This window comes from Notechis scutatus, chromosome 1 (assembly GCF_049901735.1).
Source record: "Notechis scutatus isolate UNSWTSFEM ecotype Mainland chromosome 1, rNotScu1.2, whole genome shotgun sequence".
NCBI classification, from domain to species: Eukaryota; Metazoa; Chordata; class Lepidosauria; order Squamata; family Elapidae; genus Notechis; species Notechis scutatus.
The window spans coordinates 181,278,013-181,300,381 of NC_142009.1; the positions used below are offsets into that span (position 1 = coordinate 181,278,013).

The window sequence follows — 22,369 nt, forward strand, 5'->3', positions numbered from 1 at the left end:
AAACAAGGAGCAAAACTGAGTGATTTAGCTCCTCAGCTAAATAGAATCTTCTGAGATAAATACGATATTTAGGTTAGGATAGACTAGGCAAGCTAACCAAAACGTTTTTCAGTTCTTCAGAAAAATATTGTATACAATTTTCCTGCCCCACCTTTCCCATAATTGTGGGAAATGATGAGTTGATTCTATTATATCCAATTTATGGCTATCATTCTAGTTCCTACTGAAATCAGAGTAAAAGTTGGGACATCAATTTCAACAGCAGGAACATTCAACAAGGATAGGCTATATTCTATATTTCTTAGAAGTGGCATTATTCTGAATGTGGGATTTTCCCCAATAAGTCATTTCTTTTTCCCCAAGAACATAAATTGCTCACCCATTAGAACTAATTGCTCACCCATTAGAACTCTTGCTTTGCTCCTGTTCCATTCTGGAAAATCATTCTCTAAGAAAGGGAAGAAGGGAAGAGACAAATGGGTAAAAAAAAATCTCATCTCTTTTCATAAATTTAATCCTGTCTTGTATTTTAGCCCATCCATGAATAACAGGGATATTGCTCTTTATGGGCATGAAGTTAATCTCCAAGGCACTGTTGGGTAAACAAACCCATGTAAATGTACAAATACATTTGCTATCATATTATTTGCTATCATTACCTTGCTTGTTTTGCTTTTTGTGTTTATTTTGTGTTTATTTGCCCTTTTTCTATTAGTCATGGGTAGGCTCTAAAAGAAAAGCAAATAGGAATTTAAACAGGTTAGTGTAACATGTAATTACTGGTCTATCATAAATTCCTACTGAAGAGCAGGACATGAAAGTACCATCTCCACCTTTCAAGTTTTTTTAAAGAAATTTGAAGACAATAAAGAGGTTGACCTACCAATTTTAGCTCTAGTTAGCCAGTGTTTTATTGTGAACAGTCCATTCCCAGACTGCTATTTCTTTAAATTGTCTGCTTTTGTCCATCTCCCCCACAATTCCCCCCACCCCCGCTTACTTTCTTCCTGCCATATTCATTGCAAACATTTTGTATTGCAGTCCTGTGGTTGCTGATGAGGCATCCCAAGCAGCACAGGATATGTTGTGTGTTCCTCTCCAAGGACCACAAGGGCAATCTGACCTACTTACTACCTCCCAGCTGCTGTGGAAACCTTGGGAGAAGTGTGCGTGTACATGTTGTCCTCTTGTTGAAACTAATGTAGTTGAGCTCGTGATAGAGAACTGTCACGTATGGAGGAAAAAGTTCAAATATATTGTTCCACCCTCACTTCTATCCTGCTAAAATGAGCCCAGCAGAGTACAAGACACAGTAATGTGTTTCCTATGGAATTTCTGCAACTCAGCTTGCTAGAAAGATGTCCAAGTCCGGTATATTTTTATTACTGAGGAAATACTGACCTTTTGTATCTCCCATATGTTTAGAAGTCTTTGATTCCAAAAAGGAAATCTCTAATGTTTGAAATAGAAACAAAGACAGCTGCACTTCACGCGGTGTATAAATAATGACCAAAACAATGGAAAAAGTAGGATGTTGAGATTTTTTGTCATTCCCAGAGCGGCCAAGAGTAAGCATACTCTATGTGCCTTAAGGGGCCAACAAAACTAGTCTAAATATAGTTTTGGATGAAAGATTAGGAGAGCTTCCATCAAATGGTAAAATTAATTTCCAGTGTTTTGATATATTTGTTCCATTATATTGCTTCTGAATTCTTTGACAAAAATACAAGACCAGGAAATTAAAGAAAATTCTATTTCATACTCACAGATTTTACTATCTGGAGATACCTTAGTGAGGCAGAGGAAAGCTGCTTTCTCTTCTTTTTCTTTCCCTGAACATAAAGCAGAAGGAAACTAAGCGCACCAATCATGCCTACCGTCCCTGTCCTATTGTTGTTGTTTTTTTCTTATAAGTATCTATCTCATGTATTCAAAACTATATTTATTCTTATACCTGTATCTTGTAAGCGATTGACAAATCAAACAAATACTAAAAAAAAAAAAATACAAAGCAGAAGGAAACTAAGATGCCAAGATATGCCAAGAATCAAACAAAAGAACAAATCCTTGGATGAAAAAAAACTATTAATTCTCTTCCTTCTATGTAAACTCTTATACTCATAAAAGCTAATGGAAACTTCCAAGTACTGTGTGCAATTGCACCATTTATTGGGAATGTGTTAACTATTAAAAACACCAAATGTGTAAAATAGCAATAGCACTTAGACTTATGTACCGCTTCACCGTGCTTTATAGGCCTGTCTAAGCGGTTTACAGAGTCAGCATATTGCCCCCAACAATCTGTCCTCATTTTACCCATATCAGAAGGATGGAAGGCTGAGTCAACCTTGAGCCTGGTAAGATTTGAACTGCCAAATTGCAGGCAGCTGGCAGGCAGCAGAAATAACCTGCAGTATTGCATTCTAATCACTGCGCCATCGTGGCTCATAAAATGGATTATATTTCTAAGGGGCTACAAAAGCTCTTGAAAATAGAAGACCTTGTCTTTGATTTGAGTTCATTCAGCTCAGATTGGATTTTCGCCTAAACTGCAAATAGCCTTTTGGGATATAGAAAACAGTTTTTTCCACTAAAGAACAATATCATTGGATTCCACGTAATAAAAATGAGGCATGTTTTGCAGTAATAATGATGTAAAATCATTGACTTTGCCAGACTGACAGGGCTGGTTCCCACAACTCAAGACATATGACAACCTCTCCAATTTGTCTTATACAAGGTCATTGCCTTGTCAGTCAAGCTCTCAATAAGATAATAAGTGTCCCACAGGACAAACCCAAGTTAACTGTGGTAAACCACAAAAAGATGATTCAATAACGGAATCAAAATGCAAAATAGATGCAGCATCTACCCACCCTACATGTACACATAAGCATTTTCACAGGAACATAGTGAATCCAGATTTGATGGTGCGTTCAAGTTTTTAATGTCATTTAAACATTGTTGAGAATTTTTTGTTTTAGAAAAGAACAATTTTTCCCCCAATTATACATGATAGATGTCACTAAGCTCCCATTGTTCATGGATTCCTTCTCCCTACCCTCCTTCTCTTTGGGGAATGAAGTGTGTCCCATCCATTCTACTAAACAGTTTATACTCTTATCTTCCTTCCTGGTAAGAACAGAGGAGAAGTGGGAGCCACAGATGAAGCACCAGCTTTAGCCCTATCCTGACCAGCACTGGTCCGTGGCATGCCAGAAACCGGTACACCCAAACACCCAAACAAGCAAAGCCCCATTGGGTGCAGGCAGCAGACGAAAACACACCCCTTCCAGTACGTGGAAAAACCTCTCCACGGAACCAGTCCCTGGGTGCCCAAAAAGTTGAGGGCCACTGATCTAAACTGACAGCAACTGCAAGGAAGAAAATAATCAAAATGACTTCTTGGGGAAAATCCTAGGATGGGATCAGGACAGGGGAATAATTCAAGAGGAACTTGTTTGACAAAAGCAATGGTATTTGGCTTGCATTCAGGATCAGATTAGTCTTGCCCTGCAGAGCCCTGATTAAGGCTCCTATCACATTGGGAGGGGATGGAGTCTGAATTCAGTATTGTCCAGGTATAATGATGCATCTTAACCAGGTAATTCTGGGCGGCTTACGAAGGACATTGCTATAATAAAATAGGAACAGCAATAGCACTTAGATTTATATACTGCTTCACAGTGCTTTACTGCCCTCTCTAAGCAGTTTACAGTGCTAACATATTGCTCCCAACAATTTGAGTCCTCATTTTACCGACTTTGCAAGGCTGAGTCAACCTTGAGCCCCATCAGGACCGAACTCCAGACTGTGGGCAGAGTTAGCCTGCAGTACTGCATTCTAACTACCGTTCCTCCTATAAGGTGACACCAAATTAAAAGCTGTTGAAATACCATTGAACAGCATGTCTCCTTTCTAACATCCTGATCTCATCCCCTGTGGAAAAAGGCAGGACCATCTGGATCTCAAGTGCCAGGGCACAGAAGGCATGTTTCCTGGATTTTACTAAATGACATTGTTTTGCAAAGGTGACTTGGAGGATACCAACTCTAAAAGAACAGAAAGAAACAATGGCTTTATGGGTCTCCTTTGGGGATTGGGAATCCTAGCCAATTAAATTTCAGCTTGGATCCTGCTCCAGGAGAATTCCCGATATCGAGGTTTTGCAGTGTTCCTAGCTTATTGCACTGTCTGATTTCTGGGGTTTCCCCGTTTCACCAGCTGGCAAAAGCTGTCATACCTCACTGCTTTCTCCCTGAACTCCCCAGCTGCTAGCTGACAATTTTACCTTTCTCCCATGGGCCACAGGGAGCTCATGCCCACATTGTCCTGTGGTGAGTTGATTCATTGGCTCCAGGCAGGGAAAGAGAAGGCCGTTGTAGGATTTTGAGCCCTGGGTACAAAATGGTTGCTATACAGGTAGTCCTCGACTTATAACAGTTTGCTTAGTGGCCGTTCGAAATTACAATGGCTCTGGAAAAAGTGACTTATGACCATTTTGCACACTTATGACCCTCGCAGTATCCCCATGGTCATATGATTTACGTTCAGATGCTTGGTAACTGGTTCATATTTATGACAGTTGTCATGTGATCCCCTTTTGTGACCTTTTGACAAACAAAGTCAATGGGGAAGCCAGATTCACTTAACAACCATGCAACTAATTGAACAACTGCAGTTATTCACTGGACAACTGTGGCAAGAAAAGTTGTCAAATGGGGCAAAACTTACTTAACTAATTTCTCACTTAGCAACATAAACTTTGGGCTCAGTTGTGATCGTAAGTTGAGGACCACCTGCATATGTAGAAGAAAAAGCCACTTGGGAACAATTAACTTCTGAAAAGTGGGGAAGTTTTCTTGCTCTTAAGCTTCATAGGAAAAGAACAAAAAAAAAATATCTCTGTCCACAGGTGTGTACTGTACACATGGGTATCTTTTCCAGATTTTGCATTGCCACTAGAAAGCTGCCAAGCAGTTTGAAAAAAAAAAAGGGTGGCTTCAATGATATTCTTTAAAAGAATAGGGTCCTTAAACACTGATTACATCTTATCTCATCATATGTGTGTGTGTGTGTGTGTGTGTGTTTTCTTAAGTTTTCGCGGGTATTTATATGAACAAAGCTGAATACCACACATATAAATACCTGCGAAAACTTAAGAAAACACACACACACACACACATGTATGTATGCATGTATGTATGTATATATATATGTATATATGTAGGTCTAGGTGTGTTCGGGTCTTTTCCCGTGTAAGATTAAGAGTATCTTGGTGACGTTTTGGTGGCACGAAGCCGAAAGCACCAGCCTGAGTATGGCAAGTGGGACCTCGCCGAAACGTCACCAAGATACTCTTAATCTTACATGGGAAAAGACCCGAACACACCTAGACCTACATACCTGTACCTGTGAAAATCTATGAAAACATATATATGGAATGGAATATATATATATAGTTCTTACGTTTTCGCGGGTACTTACATGTATGGTATTCAGCTTTGTTCGGGCATTTTCCCACGTCATTATAGTTGTGCTTTTAAAGTTGTAGCCGAATCTCATCTGCCTTCATCAGGCTTCTGTATTGTGTTCGTCTGATATATATATATATATATATATATATATATATATATATATATATATATATATATATATATATGTTTGTATATGTATATGTATATGTATATGATGTATATGTATATGTATATGTAGGTAGGTAGGTATCATATTAAGATGTGCTAATTTGTGATTTGTAATCTTCAAAGGAAATGAGCAAATGAAAAGTGTGCCTGACACTTTAGTTTTGTAACTGCCAGGGAATTAATGGCTCTTTGAAGTGTAGTTTCTAAGCAGATGCTGCCCCCTAGAGATTAGTTATACTTCTTTAAGGCTCAATTATACCTAGTCAAATGGTTGAATGAAGGAAGCTATATGCCTATATAAGGATGTAAAGATAAAATATTTTAGTTTCGTTTAAGAGATAAACTAAAATTGAACTTTATAGTAATATAAACATATATAGACAAGATATATAGGCAATGCTATATGTAATATAAACATTCAGTCCTTTTTCATGCTAACTTGCAAGTGAAAAGATATTGTACCAATGAACCCACTTTTCAGCTCATGGCCAGTGATATTCTTGTTTCTTTTTATAATTTTATAATTGATAATTACATTCTACAATGATAAGCATAGTAATTATGCTTTCAGTGGAGAGGAAAACAAGTAATTAAAAAACAATAAGCAAGGTTGAAAGGGGCAACATGAGCCATGAATTGACAAAATGAAAGCTTATAGTATAAGCAATAGTTATATAAAGAAAGCCATAATAAGAAGAATAGAATTGTTGATCTGCCATCCAGGCAAAGAGGCTTTAGGCTCTTCCTATGTCTTGATAACCTCCCAGTGTATGGCCAGCAGTTTTAAGCAAGTGAAACCTTTCTCATTCCAGAGATTGGATTGAAGAGATTAGACTGCTATTTATCAGAAATGGTGTAGGGTCTTCCACTTGGGTGGGGGGTTGGACTAGATGACCTACAAGGTCCCTTCCAACACTGATTATCTGTTATCTGTTATCATTGGTGCATTTGGTAAGGTATCTATTTTTTCTAGTGCTCTTGAAAAACTATATTGAAACTAGCAAGCAATATATTTATTTATGGGATAGGCATAGTGAAGGACTTTGCAAACTCTAGCATATGCAGCATCCCCCAAACAGCAAATATAAGTGGGGTTACAAATTGGGGTGAGAAGTGCTTCTGCATGCATAGCTGAGTAGCCGATAGTACTGTTGCCTGCTTTATCTTGCAAGCAAGCTGATCCAGGTAAAGCCCAGAGTGAATTTTTACTGGGTTCTTCCTTTAGATGGGTAACCTCATGGAATTTTTTAAAAGCTGGAGTATTGTCAGAATGGGTTTCTAGTCTGTCTGGACAAAGGGACAGAAGGTCAGGATTTACTTTCTCTCTTCCTTTCTTTTTATATAAACTTTTTTATTTTATTTTACAAACATTCCATCTTTTCTTTATACAGTGTGTCGTCTGGGTACAAATGTCTTGTGCATAATATTTCTGGTTAATACAATTTCTTTACCATAACAACAACAATTACATTACATTCTTATTTTGAAGTAATATACGTAATATATCTTATCATTGCAACCGTCCCCTTTTTAATTCCTTCCTCTCTATATTCATATATATATAAATATACGTCAGATACGTAGATGACACCTAATCTGGCCACACGGGAAAGAAAAACTGAACAACTTCCTCACACACCTCAACAGCCTACACCCCAGAATACAATTCACCATGGAAACAGAAGCTAACAATCAACTTCCCTTCCTAGATGTCTTAGTATACAAAAAGTCCAATGGCTCTCTAGGACACACCATCTACCAGAAGAAAACACATACAAAACGCTATCTACACTCACTCTCACACCACCACCCAGCACAGATCAATTCCGCAGCTGAGACACTCATCTCCAGAACAAAATGCTTAGCCGACGAACAACACCTAAAAACCGAACTACACACTCTCACTAATGTACTAACAGCCAATGGATTCCAAAGAAAGAAGATTACCCACCTAATCCAAAAAGAAACCCCAACCAAAATCCAAGACAGAGAACAAGAGAACGGCAAAGCCCTCCTCCCATATGTAAAAGACACTACAGACAAAATCAGCAAGATCCTCCAAAAACACAACATTAAAACAGCATTCTGCACAAACAGAAAAATATCCACCATCCTAAGAAGCCCTAAAGACAAAATCGAGTTAGAAAACCAAGGAGTATATGAAATCCCTTGCACCACCTGCCCCACCACATACATTGGACAAACTAACAGAAGAATAAGTGCACGCATTGAAGAACACAAGAACTCAATCAAAAAAGAAGAACCGACCTCTTCCCTGGTCCAACACCTCAAAGCCACAGGACATGAGATTGACTATAAAAATACCAGAACTATCGCCAAAACCGAACACTTCAACAACAGAATAATCAGAGAAGCCATAGAGATAGAAAAACGCCCACACAGCATGAATAAACGAGATGACACCTCCCGCCTACCAGCCATTTGGAAACCCGCCCTCATGAACAGACGAGTACCTAACATGAAGAATGACACCAGACCCACACCCACGAGGGCCACACAAGATGCTACCACCACACTTCCACGTAGAAAGCAGACTCACACCCACACAGAAGATGAGACACGACCACGGACCAGAAGCCACACCGCAGCTGCATCACTAGCCGCTTCAAACCCCTCCAACCCATACATGAAATGAACTGATGCCCACCATGAAGATGCGGCATGACCACGAACGCGAAGCCAAACAGCAGGACCACAGCTCACCAGCTTAAATCCCCCAACAACTAAGACTAACCTGAGCACAACCAAGCCCCCACCTGAACAGAACACACCCCCAGCCAATCAGAACACAGCCAACCCCCAACCAATCAGAACACAGCCAAACCCCCAACCAATGAGAACACACCCCCACCCAATCAGAACACAGCCAAGCCTCCAACGAATCAAGTCACACACCCACTAGCAGTTAAAAGGAAGAAGCAGCTGCAAGCTCACATTACTCTGAGAAGCACAAAGCGGAAGACACAAGCCTGAAGATGATGAATGAGACTTCATCAAAACGTTGCCTAGATACTTCCAATTTTACGCGGGAGAAAACCCGAATAACCAAAGATCCACATACAAATACCCGCGAGAACCTCAGAAAACATATATGTGTGTGTGTGTGTGTTTTCTTAAGTTTTCGCGGGTACTTACATGTATAGTATTCAGCTTTGTTCGGGTATTTTCCCACGTCATTATAGTTGTGCTTTTAAAGTTGTAGCAATGTTTCGGCAGAATCTCATCTGCCATCATCAGGCTTCTGTATTCAATTCTGCTGAAATGTTGCTACAACTTTAAAAGCACAACTATAATGACGTGGGAAAATACCCGAACAAAGCTGAATACCATACATACATACATACATACATACATACAAAACTCAAAACTTAGAATATCGTGCAAAAGTTCATTTATTTCAGTAATGCAACTTAAAAGGTGAAACTAATATATGAGATAGATTCATTACATGCAAAGCAAGATAGGTCAAGCTGTGATTTCTCATAATTGCGATGATTATGGCTTACAGCTCATGAAAACCCCAAATCCACAATCTCAGAAAATTAGAATATTGTGAAAAGGTTCAATATTCTAGGCTCAAAGTGTCCCGCTCTAATCAGCTAATTAAGCCATAACACCTGCAAAGGGTTCCTGAGCCTTTAAATGGTCTCTCAGTCTGGTTCAGTAGGAATCACAATCATGGGAAAGACTGCTGACCTGACAGTTGTGCAAAAAAACCATAATGGACACCTTCCATAAGGAGGGAAAGCCTCAAAAGGTAATTGCAAAAGAAGTTGGATGTTCCCAAAGTGCTGTATCAAAGCACATTAATAGAAAGTTATGTGGAAGGGAAAAGTGTGGAAGAAAAAGGTGCACAAGTAGCAGGGATGACCGCAGCCTGGAGAGGATTGTCAGGAAAAGGCTATTCAAAAGTGTTGGGGACTTTCACAAGGAGTGGACTGAGGCTGGAGTCAGTGCATCCAGAGCCACCACACACAGACAGATCCTGGACATGGACTTAAATGTCGTATTCCTCTTGTCAAGCCACTCCTGAACCACAAACAACGTCAGAAGCGTCTTACCTGGGCTAAAGAAAAACAGAACTGGTCTGTTGCTCAGTGGTCCAAAGTCCTCTTTTCTGATGAGCGCAACTTTTGCAACTCATTTGGAAACCAAGGACCCAGAGTCTGGAGGAAGAACGGAGAGGCACACACTGCAAGATGCTTGAAGTCCAGTGTGAAGTTTCCATAGTCTTTGTTGATTTGGGGAGCCATGTCATCTGCTGGTGTTGGTCCACTGTGCTTCATTAAGTCCAGGGTCAACACAGCCGTCTACCAGGAGATTTTGGAGTACTTCATGCTTCCTTCCGCAGACAAACTTTATGGGGATGCTGACTTCATTTTCCAGCATGACTTGGCACCTGCCCATACTGCCAAAAGCACCAAATCCTGGTTCAATGACCGTGGGATTACTGTGCTTGATTGGCCAGCAAACTCTCCTGACCTGAATCCCATAGAGAATCTATGGGGCATTGCCAAGAGAAAGATGATAGACATGAGACCGAACAATGCAGAAGAGCTGAAGGCCACTATTGAAGCATCCTGGTCTTCCATAACATCTCAGCAGTGCCACGGGCTGATAGCTTCCATTCCACGCTGCATTGAGGCAGTAATTGCTGCAAAAGGGGCAGCTTATACTTTTCAGAGGTCTGATATTGTTCTATGTACAATCCTTGTTTTATTGATTGCATGTAATATTCTAATTTTCTGAGATTGTGGATTTGGGGTTTTCATGAGCTGTAAGCCATAATCATCGCAATTATGACAAATCACGGCTTGAACTATCTTGCTTTGCATGTAATGAGTCTATCTCATATCTGAGTTTCACCTTTTAAGTTGCATTACTGAAATAAATGAACTTTTGCACAATATTCTAATTTTTCGAGTTTCATCTGTAAAATCTTCTATGTTCATATATTTAATTTCTAATTTCCATTTTTCTTTTCCAACCATTGATAAAATAATTCCCATATCATATAATATTCAGATTGTTCTTTTCCTTTAATTGCCAGTGTTAATCTATTCATTTCTGCACATTCTAATATTTTCCTAATCACATTGTCCTCGGTCAGAATCTTTTCACTTTTCCAGTTTTGAGCAAATACTATACTAGCTGCAGTTAATACATGAATAATTAGATATGTCTTTTCTTTACTATAACTTTCAGGTATCATCCCTAACAAAAATATTTCAGGGTTTAGGTCTATATGTTGTTTTATCATATTTTCCAACCACATGTGCATGACCACATGTGCTAATATGTTCCGAGTTTCTGGTGACATTTTCAACATTTAGCTGATTTATCTTTAAATATCTTTGCCAGTCTTGCCGGCACAAAAAGCCACCGGTAAAAATCTTATATAAATTTTCTTTATATACTGTTGACATTGTTAATTTATAATTTCTATCCCATAGTTTCTGCCATTTATCGAATTCTGTCGCATAGCCAAAAAATTTTGTCCATGCTATCATCGTCTCTTTCATTTACTCTGCTTCCAATTTAACACCCAATAAGTAGTTATACAGTTTTTTATCAGTTTTTCTTCTGTTCCTGTTAATATTTATCCAATTCTGTCAGTTCTTTATAAAAACCCTCTGCTTTCGCATCTTTTTCATATCTAGAATATATTTACATATATGAATACCAAATCATATCAAACTCTTGTTCATTTAATTCTTGCTTCGTTTTGAGCTCACCGTTTTCGTTCAAAATATCCTTGTATCTAACAATGCTTCGGGATTTGCAACTCCTTCTCTCAAGAGCAAATTCTGTTCTAAAGTAAATGTGGATCAAGAAATAAATAAAATTCAGATTGCAGTCTAAATGCCAGGATTAGCAAGTGCTTTTTTTCCACTAAATAATCTAAAATCTAGATTTTAGATTCAAGAGTTTTACATCCAGTAGAAAAGTTTTACTTTATGATACTGCTGGGTTCTATATGAATAACAGTTAAAAGTTAATTAATTGTGGTTATTTTATTCCCAGGGCAATCGCACAAACTCATTTGATTTTAGGGCATAATGGTATTCCATACATAAAGAATGAAAACCAGTTTGATGCAGTGGCTAGGGTACCAAGTTATAAACTAGGAGATGTCAGATCCTGGCTTAGAAATGAAACCAAATGGGTCACTTTGGGTCAATCATTCTCTTTTAGATCCAAGAAGGAGGCAAGGATAAACAAAACTTTACTAAGGAGGAAGGAGTGTTGTGTTGTTCAATTCATAAAAATAATAAAGGCATTATAAAAAAAAATCCTATAGGGACATAGTCCAGGCAGTCATAAGAAGTCTTGAAGGTGCGCACGCACGCACACATACACACGCACGCACACACACAGAGGGAGAGAGGGAGAGGGAGAGAGAAATGTAGTGTTGGACCAAGCAGGAATATTTTGCATATATTCTCATTCTACCTCTTGGAAAAAGAACTGAATGTATATGATACATCATGTTTGTATTCCTTCCAATACATTTGGCTGTTACACTGTTCAATTTATATCAGGCAATATATGGAATATTGTCATTTGCCTTCTTCCAGGTCTCAGTTCATCCCCACTCATACTAGGCATGTCAATCTGTGCCTTGAAAGCTGATCCTGGTCCCTGCAAAGCCCTGCACACCCGCTATCATTTCGACATCCATACTCGTCGCTGTGAACTTTTCAACTATGGTGGATGTCAAGGCAATGAAAACAACTTTTTAACCCTAGACGAATGTCAAGAAACCTGTATCGTAAAAGGTCAGTATATTTCTTGCTACAATTCTTCCTTTTTCTAAAGAAACACTTTTTTTTAAGTCTCAGACGAAAGCCAGTTCTTTGGACATCTTATCAGATTGTCATATTATGTACCTGCAGAATTTATACAAATATATACATGATCTGGAGGGAAGTATTTGAGCTTAAGTGTAGAATTTTAACAAAGTGAGAAAGTTTTTACATTCCTCATTTAGTAATGTGTTGCATATATGCATGCAGATATATAATATATGCATGTGGTTTAAAAATGTATGTTCCTTCATTGAAAAGGAAGCATAGCCATTTTATTTTTCTTTTACTGTGTGGTGCCTTTAAAACTGATTATCGTCCTCAGGGCAAGAGTATTTAACCAATAGAATGGAATGGAATGGAATATATATATATATTCTTAAGTTTTTGCGGGTATTTATATGTATGGTATTCAGCTTTGTTCGGGTATTTTCCCACGTCATTATAGTTGTGCTTTTAAAGTTGTAGCAACGTTTTGGCAGAATCTCATCTGCCATCATCAGGTTTCTGTATAGTGTTCATCATCATCATCAGGCTTCACGACGAACACTATACATAAACCTGATGATGGCAGTTGAGATTCTGCCAAAATGTTGCTACAACTTTAAAAGCACAACTATAATGACGTGGGAAAATACCCGAACAAAGCTGAATAATATATCTATATCTATATCTATATCTATATCTATATCTATATCTATATCTATATCTATATCTATATCTATATCTATATCTATATCTATCTATCTATCTATCTATCTATCTATCTATCTATCTATCTATCTATCTATCTCACACGCAGGTCACACACTCCCAACTCAGCGAAATGGGGAAAACCGTCATGATACGTTACATGACAACAACATGACACCACAAGTTTGACATCCATGGTCTAGGTGTTGTTATAGAAAAAAGTATTTCCCTCAAGCAGTAGATTCAAGAATAGTTACCACTACAGTATATTATTTTCAGATTGTATTTTTGAGATTAAGTTTTAAAAAGCAGAAATACAAAGCAGGCAAGGATAATGTCATTTTTTTAAAAGCTGGATATTGCTTTTTGCTTGTATTGGAGGCTTCATATCTGTTCCGGGGTAGTGTTAGGAACAGCCTTGCAACAAATTAGATCGTTGATCCAACTCGCTCTATTCTTGTACTTCCCCAAAGTGTCAGTGATTTCAGCCATCCCTGGAGACATCACAAATTAAATTTGGTGCCATGTGCATGTGAAGCAATCTTGCACACCTGAATCTTAGAATTAAAACTAAATCAAAGATAGATATAAAACTTTGAAAACATATTTTGAATAGTAAGTTCCATGTCTCATTTTCAGGAGGCAAAATGAACATTAAAATGAACAGTCCTACGTATCCATCAGTCTACCCCCTATTTCAAAAGATGTAAATTTGATGTTCTGGGCAATTTCCATGTTTTAAACTTCAATCAGTATTAACACTATATATATAAAACAATTGTTATCCAGGTTTAGTAATACATATTTCAGAGATATTGCAAGTTTTGTTCCAGACTACCATAATAAAGCAAATATTGCAATAAAGTAAATCACACAAATGTTTTGGTTTCCCAGTCTGTATAAATGTGATGTTTAAACTGTATCGTGGTCTGTTAACTGTGCAATAGTATGTCTAAAAATGAAAACCAATATATATACTTTAATTAAAAATACTTTATTGCTAAAAATGATAATCATCTGAGCCATCAGCGAGTCATAATCTGTTTGCTGATGGAGGGTCTTGTAAAAAAACTCGCACTAAGTGTGAAGTGTAATAAATAAAACAGGTTATGCCTGTATATACTAAAAGTCCAAGTGGGAAATATATCTTATAACCAAGAAGTTAATTCAGCAGGGATTTAGTTATCCCAGAGTTTCCAGCAAAGTACTATCAAATAGCTGGCTGGTTAAGAAAATCCCATGCTGCAACTTTTAATAAATCTTCCTGCCAGAAAAAACAATCTTACTTAACTCAGTCAAGGCAAGAGAAAAGCTCTGCAGTGGGCAAGCATAATAAACATCATGAATTTATATGCTGACCTGGAGAAACTAAACCAGTCAGGGCCCCAGGTGCATGTTTAAGGGTGCACAAATGCAGTGTAAGGAGAAGTGTTCAACTTTAATTAAAACATAACAAAAGTCAGATGAGGAAATAAGATCCCAGTCTCCAAGGGAAAAAGGTGTAAGTCAGATCCCTCAGCCTTAATCTCCAAGAAAATTCAAAGTTCTCTTAAGATGAGAAGGAAGGTTACAGGCAGGGAAGGTATGTTATAGACCCTTTCATTCTTTAAATGAATGAAAAGGGTCTAGGAAAAGGGCCTCCCCTGTATTTCCCCCATCTTCTGGAATATTCTCCCTTCAGGTGGCCCATCACGCTCCTGGCCTTTTGAAGGAGTTTGAAGACCTGCCCATGCCAACTCAAATGGGGCTCACTGAGCAACACGCAACCCTAGCAGTGGTTGGCACCTTGAAGTCTCCTCCCTCCCCATATACATACCCATCTTTTAACTTCTAACTTATTTTATTCTTGTTTTTATCTGAATCTTCTTATTGATGCACTGTATTTTTATATGGCTTTTATGCTTTTAACCGTATACCGCCCAGAGTCACTCTGGAAGATGGGCAGTACCTAAATTTGACAGATAATAAATGAATACCCATGGAAAACAAAACAGCATGGAGTCCCACTGAATTTGGAACTGAAAAAGATGTCATAGTTACATTTTCTGATGCCTCTGAAAAAAATGTGTGTCCATATATTTATAATGTCAATTTATAATGACATGTAAGATTTGTAAAAAAAATTATGCTTATAAGATGTTTATATGTTCTTCAGCATGTATAACTTGTAACATCTCTCAGTTTGATTACCTGAACCCTAGGAATTGCCTATTGCTTGTCTAGTTGCTGAAATTAGTTTAGATGCTTTGGGTATATTTCTTACAATCAGATTTTATCGTTTTCAGCAGAGTTTATTGGTACTATCTCTCAATTATTTCAGCCTGTCCAACCAGATTGGACTAAGTTGACATATTACAAGTGCCATCTATTAAAGAGTTTTATTTTATAGAACCCAGGAACTCTGGCTGTTGTTGTCCTGTAGAACAGCATTCTCATCCCCACCCCCAATAACTGGGATTCAGATGGCCCTGACTCTCCTGGGCTTTAGACCTAGTTCTTCTTCCTGGTGCTGGGCCAGGACTTTGCACAAGCTATTGATATGTGATTTGTGAGTTATTGTCCCCAACACTATATGTGTGTCTTTCTTGATTTTTATTCTGATTTTTTAATTCTGGATACTTTAATTCAGTATGTTAAAGCAGGGGTCCCCAACCACCGGTCCGTGGACCGCACCGTCCGCGGTGCAAGTCCTACCGGGCCGCTGGTTGCTGGGCGCCGCCATCTTTTTGATGAAAAAGTGCTTCGGTGAGCTTTTCCGGTAGAAAGCTCACCGGAAGCACTTTTTCATCAAAAAGATGGCGCAGCGCTCGGTGAGCTTTTCTGGGTAGAAAGCCATTTTCTACCCGGAAAAGCTCACCGAGCGCTAGCCGCCATCTTTTGATGAAAAAGTGCTTCCGGTGAGGTCACCGAAGCACTTTTTCATCAAAAAGATGGCGGCGCCCAGCTGATGCGGTACCGGGCCACGGCGCCCAGCTGATGCGGTCCGGGCCGCGGCATAAAAAAGGTTGGGGATCACTGTGTTAAAGTATATGAGCTGCCAAGTGTCAACTTGCACTGCGAGATAAGTAATGTATATATTTGATAAATACATAAAATTAATGTATTCAGAGGAACACATGCATAGTCCCACAATGACACTAATGGCTTGGCAGCTTCACTTCTGATATTTCTGAAAGACAAGGGGTTCTGTATAGATGCAGCAATGACAAAGTAAATCTACATTTTTGAAAATAACTGTGATGTGCAAATTTTGAGAAGCAAAAGAAAAAACTGAAAACCAACCTCGACAGGATGTTTTTATTCAAAACAAGTCATCATCATTGTCAATCATCAATCATCATCTATATCTCTAAAACCACACACACACATACACACACCTACATACTATATTCATATATATCATATCAATCTATATTAGAGAGAGAAAAAAATATGCCGATATGAGGACTTTTACTGTTACATTTCTAGATCTAGTTTAAAATTACTTTTTCCATTACAGATGTGCCAGAGAAGACAAAGAAATTAAGACTTAAGAATGGTAACGTACTGTTTCATTGTGTTTTGTTATCTCTCAGTATTAAGAAATAATTTCCTAACAGTAATATGGCTGGGTTGAGTTACTATATAGATTTTACTCAAATGTCTCAACTTCTTACTAGCTTATAAGATTGTTGTACTTATCATAGCAAACAATAACTATAATGATTTTTTTGTGTTTCTTTCATCTATAAGAAGGAGAGAATGAGATCACATTTATTTATGGTATTTGATTTTCATTTTGGAGGGCTTCATATTAACAGTACAATATAATACAATAATTTTTAACTTACAATGTACAATGTAATATAATTGTATCACAATCAAGTTTGTATTGTAAAATGAATAATGAATGAGAAATGAACATTGCCAAGATAAATTATTAGTGTTTATATCACATCAACTCCATTATCCTTAGTTAATGAGGTTTTAAGTGGCTATCTTCTTTGCCTTACACATGAATATCTTGATTGTAAAATGCCATTATCTTGAAACCCATTGAAGCCAATCAAAGCAATAGGAAAGCAGTAGCATGAGAATTAGAATCAATATGTTGCAAGACAGAGATTCTTTTTTAATTTTTTTTATTATTCAGAAGGATATTTTTACCCATAAGAATCCACAGTTTTGGAAGAATTGCATTTAAGTTGATTTCATTTCAGACATTAATTTCTGGATCAAACACTGACAGAGGACAGTGCTAGCTATTCTTTTTTAGGAGATATAGGGATGAAGAAGAAAGACCTCTGAATGCCACTAACAATAAGTTTGGTTCATCCAGAAATAGACTAATTTCTTCCCATATTACCAAAATTTGGCCCCAGGTTTAAAGTTTGAGATTAAAATGAAATGATGCAGAGCATTTCACTGTAATTAGATTAACATAGATATAGTGCTCAAATTGTTGGATTAAAAGTGGGAGAACCAAGTTCATATCTATCCCCAGTTTTTTTATTAAATTCATATGCCATCCATCTTATTGTCAAACAACTGTGGGTGGGTTAAAACATCATAAAACAACAATATAAAACAATTAGGATGTTAAAAACTTACAAGAGATTACTAGGTAATTTTGGGCCAATTATTCTCTTAGCCCAACCTGATTCACTGCACTGTTGTTAGTATGAAAAGTAGAAGAAAGGAGTGGTGTGTAGTTATGCCACCTAGAGCTCCTGAAGTAAAAGCGGGACATATTTTTTTAAATATCAGAATGAGAAGTCGGATATTTAATTGACAAATTTGGCCGAGTTATCATTATGCAATCTTTTGGACCAAGATTTTCAAACTATTGTCCGTTTTCCACCTGCATTAGAAGTTGTAGCAGCTGTTCTTACTTTCAGCATTGTGGTAAGATCATTTTTGTAGCATATATTTGAAGACTGCATAAATATAACTCAGTTTAAGCCTGACAACTGAGTATAAGGAGGAAAGAAAAAAGATACAAATCTCATATTTTTGTTAGAGACATTTTCTATCGTAGCATAGCTTTTTGAAAAATTGAGGCCATCTGGACTCTGAAATTAAATATTAAATATTATAGCAGCATAAAAAGTTTACCACTCTCTTGAGGGCTATTGCCTTAATTGTGGCTGAAAATATCAGAATAAACCCAGGCTTTTAAAAGTCAGCACATTCCATCTCAGGTATGGCTATCATGGAAACTGAATCAGCCATATTATTTGCAAACCAAAGCAGAGTATATAGCAAGTCCCTAGACAAGTACTATGGATGATAGTGCGATTACATTATGTTTCACATTCTGGATATACAAAAATCTTCCACCTATAAAACTAGAGTATTGAAGGATGTCCTAAATCTTTCCTCCTGAAGTCAACGGGACTGAGTAGCATTTTACTTTAGTTTGAACTGAATGATTTTTTCATGAGGTTAAGAGAGAATAAGAACAGTGGAAAGAAATGACATTATTTTCCTCCCTGAAACAATCCTAATTCACAGAAAAACCTTCCTTCTGCCTTTTGGAAAATGACCCTGGTATTTGCCGAGGATTACTTTCCAGGTATTTCTACAACAAAGAGTCACAGCAGTGTGAAAAATTCCAATATGGAGGTTGCCTGGGAAACCAAAACAACTTTAAATCTTTGCAAGAATGCCAAAATACCTGCCATGACAGGGGTAAGTGGAGCCATTACTTAGTACCTAACTGCATCTATTATTGTCTGTTGGTGTAAAGCAGGAATAGAGAGTTTCTGTCCTTCCAAATCTTTATTAGAAAGTAACTTTTATTGGCTGAAATACCAATGGCTGATAGAACTTGGAATTAATAGAATTCAAAGCATGTGGGAACGATAGCGTGTCTGCTGAGTTGCAACAGAAATTTGTTCATGTTCAGTTTAAAGGTTGCATGTATGGGCGGTTGATAGCATGTGCTTTCATGATTGGGGAGAAAAAGCAAAAATGATAAGGAGTCCTGAAGTATTCACTGAAAGAACTACATAATGAGTTAGATGAGCTTTGTGGCGCAGTGGTAAGAGTGCAGTACTGCAAGCTACTTCTGCAGCCAGCTGCCTACAATTTGACAGTTCAAATCCCACCATGCTCAAGGTTGACTCAGCCTTCCATCTTTCTGAGGTGGGTAAAATGAGGACCCAAATTGCTGGGGGCAATATGCTGACTCTGTAAACCGCTTAGAGAGGGCTGTAAAGCACTATAAAGCGGTATATAAGTCTAAGGGCTGTTGCTATAAACAATGCATTAACAAGTTAGTATGAGGTAGAACAGAAGGTGGAGAATAAACTCCTTTTTCAGTTTAATGTAAACAAATGTATATGAAGTGAAAACTGTTCCTTATGTTTAACTAAGTTCAAATGAAAAGAGGATTTCAGGAAACTACAGCCTTGGGGTAGTAAATAGATGTTAATGACTGTTTTCTCTGTCTTAATATATCATTTTGATCAGACTTTTTTTTTATTTCAGTCCCCTCAGCCAATTCCCTAAAAATAGATGATGACCACTTGGTTTTTAGTACTATTAGTAATAATAGTGCTCCACTTATAAAGCAAGGTATGTATTAATAGTTTATGCCTGAGTAAGAATCGGGTTCACTCTACTGTTCTCATCTGAATTTTTCCCTGTCATGTTTTTACTTTGCTTCTCATGATTCTGAAGGGCATTCAGTTTAATAACTAATGGGGGTTTCTCTAAAACTTGGTGATCGATTCCTCCATTTTTTTAAATTTCCTCTTTATTCCATCATCTGTATACTTGCTTTTTAAAAAATCAGGTGTTTTTGCCCTCCCTCCATGGAAAAGCTGCTACTCTGTGCATTTTATTGTTCTTCTAAAACCGTGATGGCAAACCTATGGCACGCGTGCCACAGGTGGCATGCAGAGCCATTTGTGCGGGCTGGTGAGCCCCAGCCAAACTTACCTGCACTGCACATGCGCGCACCTCTCAGCTGATTTTCGGCCCTTTTGAGGCCTTTTTCGGCCTCCCAGAGGCTCATGGATGTGTCCAGGGAAGCCAAAACAAAAATATAGACTATAAAATCCTCAATAAATTAAACCAGAGTTTCATTTAAGTTCTGTTTCTAATTGTTACCTACCGTATTTGCCGGCGTATAAGACGACTTTTTGCCCTGAAAACATGCCTCCAAGTGGGGGGTCGTCTTATACGCCGGGAGGACTCCGACTCCCACTTGAGCTTGAGTTGCAGCCGGGAGGGAGGCTGGGGGAGCGGTGTGTGTGTGTGTGTGTGTGTGGCGGGTATCACGCGCTGCGCAACCTTTCCCCCTCTTCCTTCCTTAGCGGTGTGGGGAGAGAGATTCAAGATCCTCACGTGCGGCGTACTTTTCTTTTTCTTTTTTTTCTTTTTGCACGCAGGTTTTGCATGCGGGCGGCTGTAGGTTAAGGATGGGGAGCCCCGGGTGGGTTATCAGGTTTTACGGTGCTTCCAACATGTGCGAACGGTGGGAGAGCGGAGAAGAGAGCGAGTGAGCGCCCGCTGTGTGAAATCCTGCCGTCAAAGCAACACTGGGGAGGCAGGGTATAAATTTACCAGGTTAATGTAGCAATGGTGATTAATGCCCAGAACATTGTTTGCGGGTATTGGGGTGTGTGTGTGTGTGTGGTGGTGGTGAGGAGAGGTTGTCCTTTGAATGCGGAAAAGTAGGTGTGACCTTGTGTAGGAAAATAAAGAGATCCTTTTTAGCGTGTTTGGCTTCCTTGCCTCCCTCGTTCGTTTTGACGTGGAGATAATGGCCTTCGGGCGGGAGGGGAAGAAAACGGTAGCTGGATCATTTCAAATTTCACTTACTCTCCTGCCTCACTTCAATATGTCTGAGCGACTCCAGATACTGGAAGACTTTTTGAATGAAAGTGTTACCTCCATATTTTTTTTTAAAGAGGGCCACTTGGGGAAAAAAAAAGATTCTAAGGAATTCCTTGTTTCTTGATTAAAGAGAAGGCATTGAATATACTGTTCCTTGGCAGCCTTTTCAGTGTCCGGGTTTTTGGTGTGTGTGTGTGAGAGAGAGAGAGAGAGAGAGAGAGATCAGCTGTATTGAGAAGAGAATGTTTCCTGTGTTCTCATTTTATTTACAACATATTTTACGCTTAATGGTAAGCAATGAAAAATATTTTTAAAACTCATTTCTAAACTCCATAGCTATTTGCATATTCTTGGTTCAAAATTGGATTAGCTCATTTCAAAATTGTCCAAAGCAGAAAAGTGCCAAAAAAAAAAAAAAAAAAAAGTGCAAAAGTGGAAGGTGTGTGGAAGAGGGGTAGTCTTATACGGCGAGTATATAACAAACTCTATATTTTGAGTGGAAATGTTGGGGGTCGTCTTATACGCCGCCAGTCGTCTTATACGCCGGCAAATACGGTAACTATTCTGCATACCTCCTAGAGTCTTGAGACTGGGATATATAAATATCAGGAAAGAAATAATAAATACTAATATTTCTGAGGTAATTAATTGTTAGTGGCAGAAATAAATCCCTTTTGTTGTTTTTGCTCATTTTTTCTTTCCTGATTTTTTTTTTTTTTGTCTGAAAACTTTCTTTGAAAGATTTGTTGCCATTGTTTTCCATGAGCATATGCCATACTGGAGATTGAGGCTTCTCACTTTTATGATCCACAGTTGTACATCAGGGAGAAAGGAACAGCTGGAAAAAAACTGATCACGGTTGCTATATTTTTCTGCTGGCCATCTGCACTTTCATTCAGATGTGCTTCTGGGAACTGACCGGTAGTTTGTGGATTATGCATGCTGGCTAGAAATCTGGAGTGCATGTAAGAGAAGTCCAGGGAGATCTTCTTAATGAACTTTGGGACTGCCCATGATGGGAAAGTGCTGTGCGGTCTTTCTACATCCTGTCTTCGTTCATCACAGGACATAGAGCCTTGCTTGGTCTATAATCATCTAATCCAGTAATGGGATGGAGTGAAGGCATTCTTGTGTCAGCCAAAATCCAATCAGGATGAAGGGTGGTACAGAAATGTTCTGAGTAGATAAATAAATAAAGCATTAAAACTGTTTCGAGAGTAATTGACAATACTGTTTTGTTGTTGTTTTGCTTAGTCTTGGTGTTGGCCCTGATTGAGCAGTTAAATACATCTCACATCTTTATGTTGATTCTTCCCCCTTGCTTTGGCAAGGACCTGCTGTTGAATTTGGAGAACCCACTCAAAACTTAAACCTGTCCAA

At 38.3% G+C, this 22,369-nt stretch overlaps 1 protein-coding gene across 7 annotated transcripts in view; it reads left to right on the forward strand.

The window, feature by feature from the left end:
• TFPI (tissue factor pathway inhibitor) overlaps nucleotides 1–22,369 on the forward strand; it is a 43,759-nt gene that overhangs the window by 11,522 nt on the left and 9,868 nt on the right. For 3 of the 7 annotated variants that reach the window (XM_087949596.1, XM_087949598.1, XM_087949599.1), the window contains 4 exons: nucleotides 12,245–12,445; nucleotides 16,665–16,703; nucleotides 18,659–18,835; nucleotides 19,637–19,723. In XM_087949596.1, the coding sequence (XP_087805722.1) occupies nucleotides 12,245–12,445; nucleotides 16,665–16,703; nucleotides 18,659–18,835; nucleotides 19,637–19,723 (504 nt within the window). Of the gene's footprint in view, nucleotides 1–12,244; nucleotides 12,446–16,664; nucleotides 16,704–18,658; nucleotides 18,836–19,636; nucleotides 19,724–21,802; nucleotides 22,207–22,369 lie in introns of those variants that run through there. The other 4 variants (XM_087949601.1, XM_087949600.1, XM_087949602.1 and 1 more) reach the window with 2 other exon arrangements.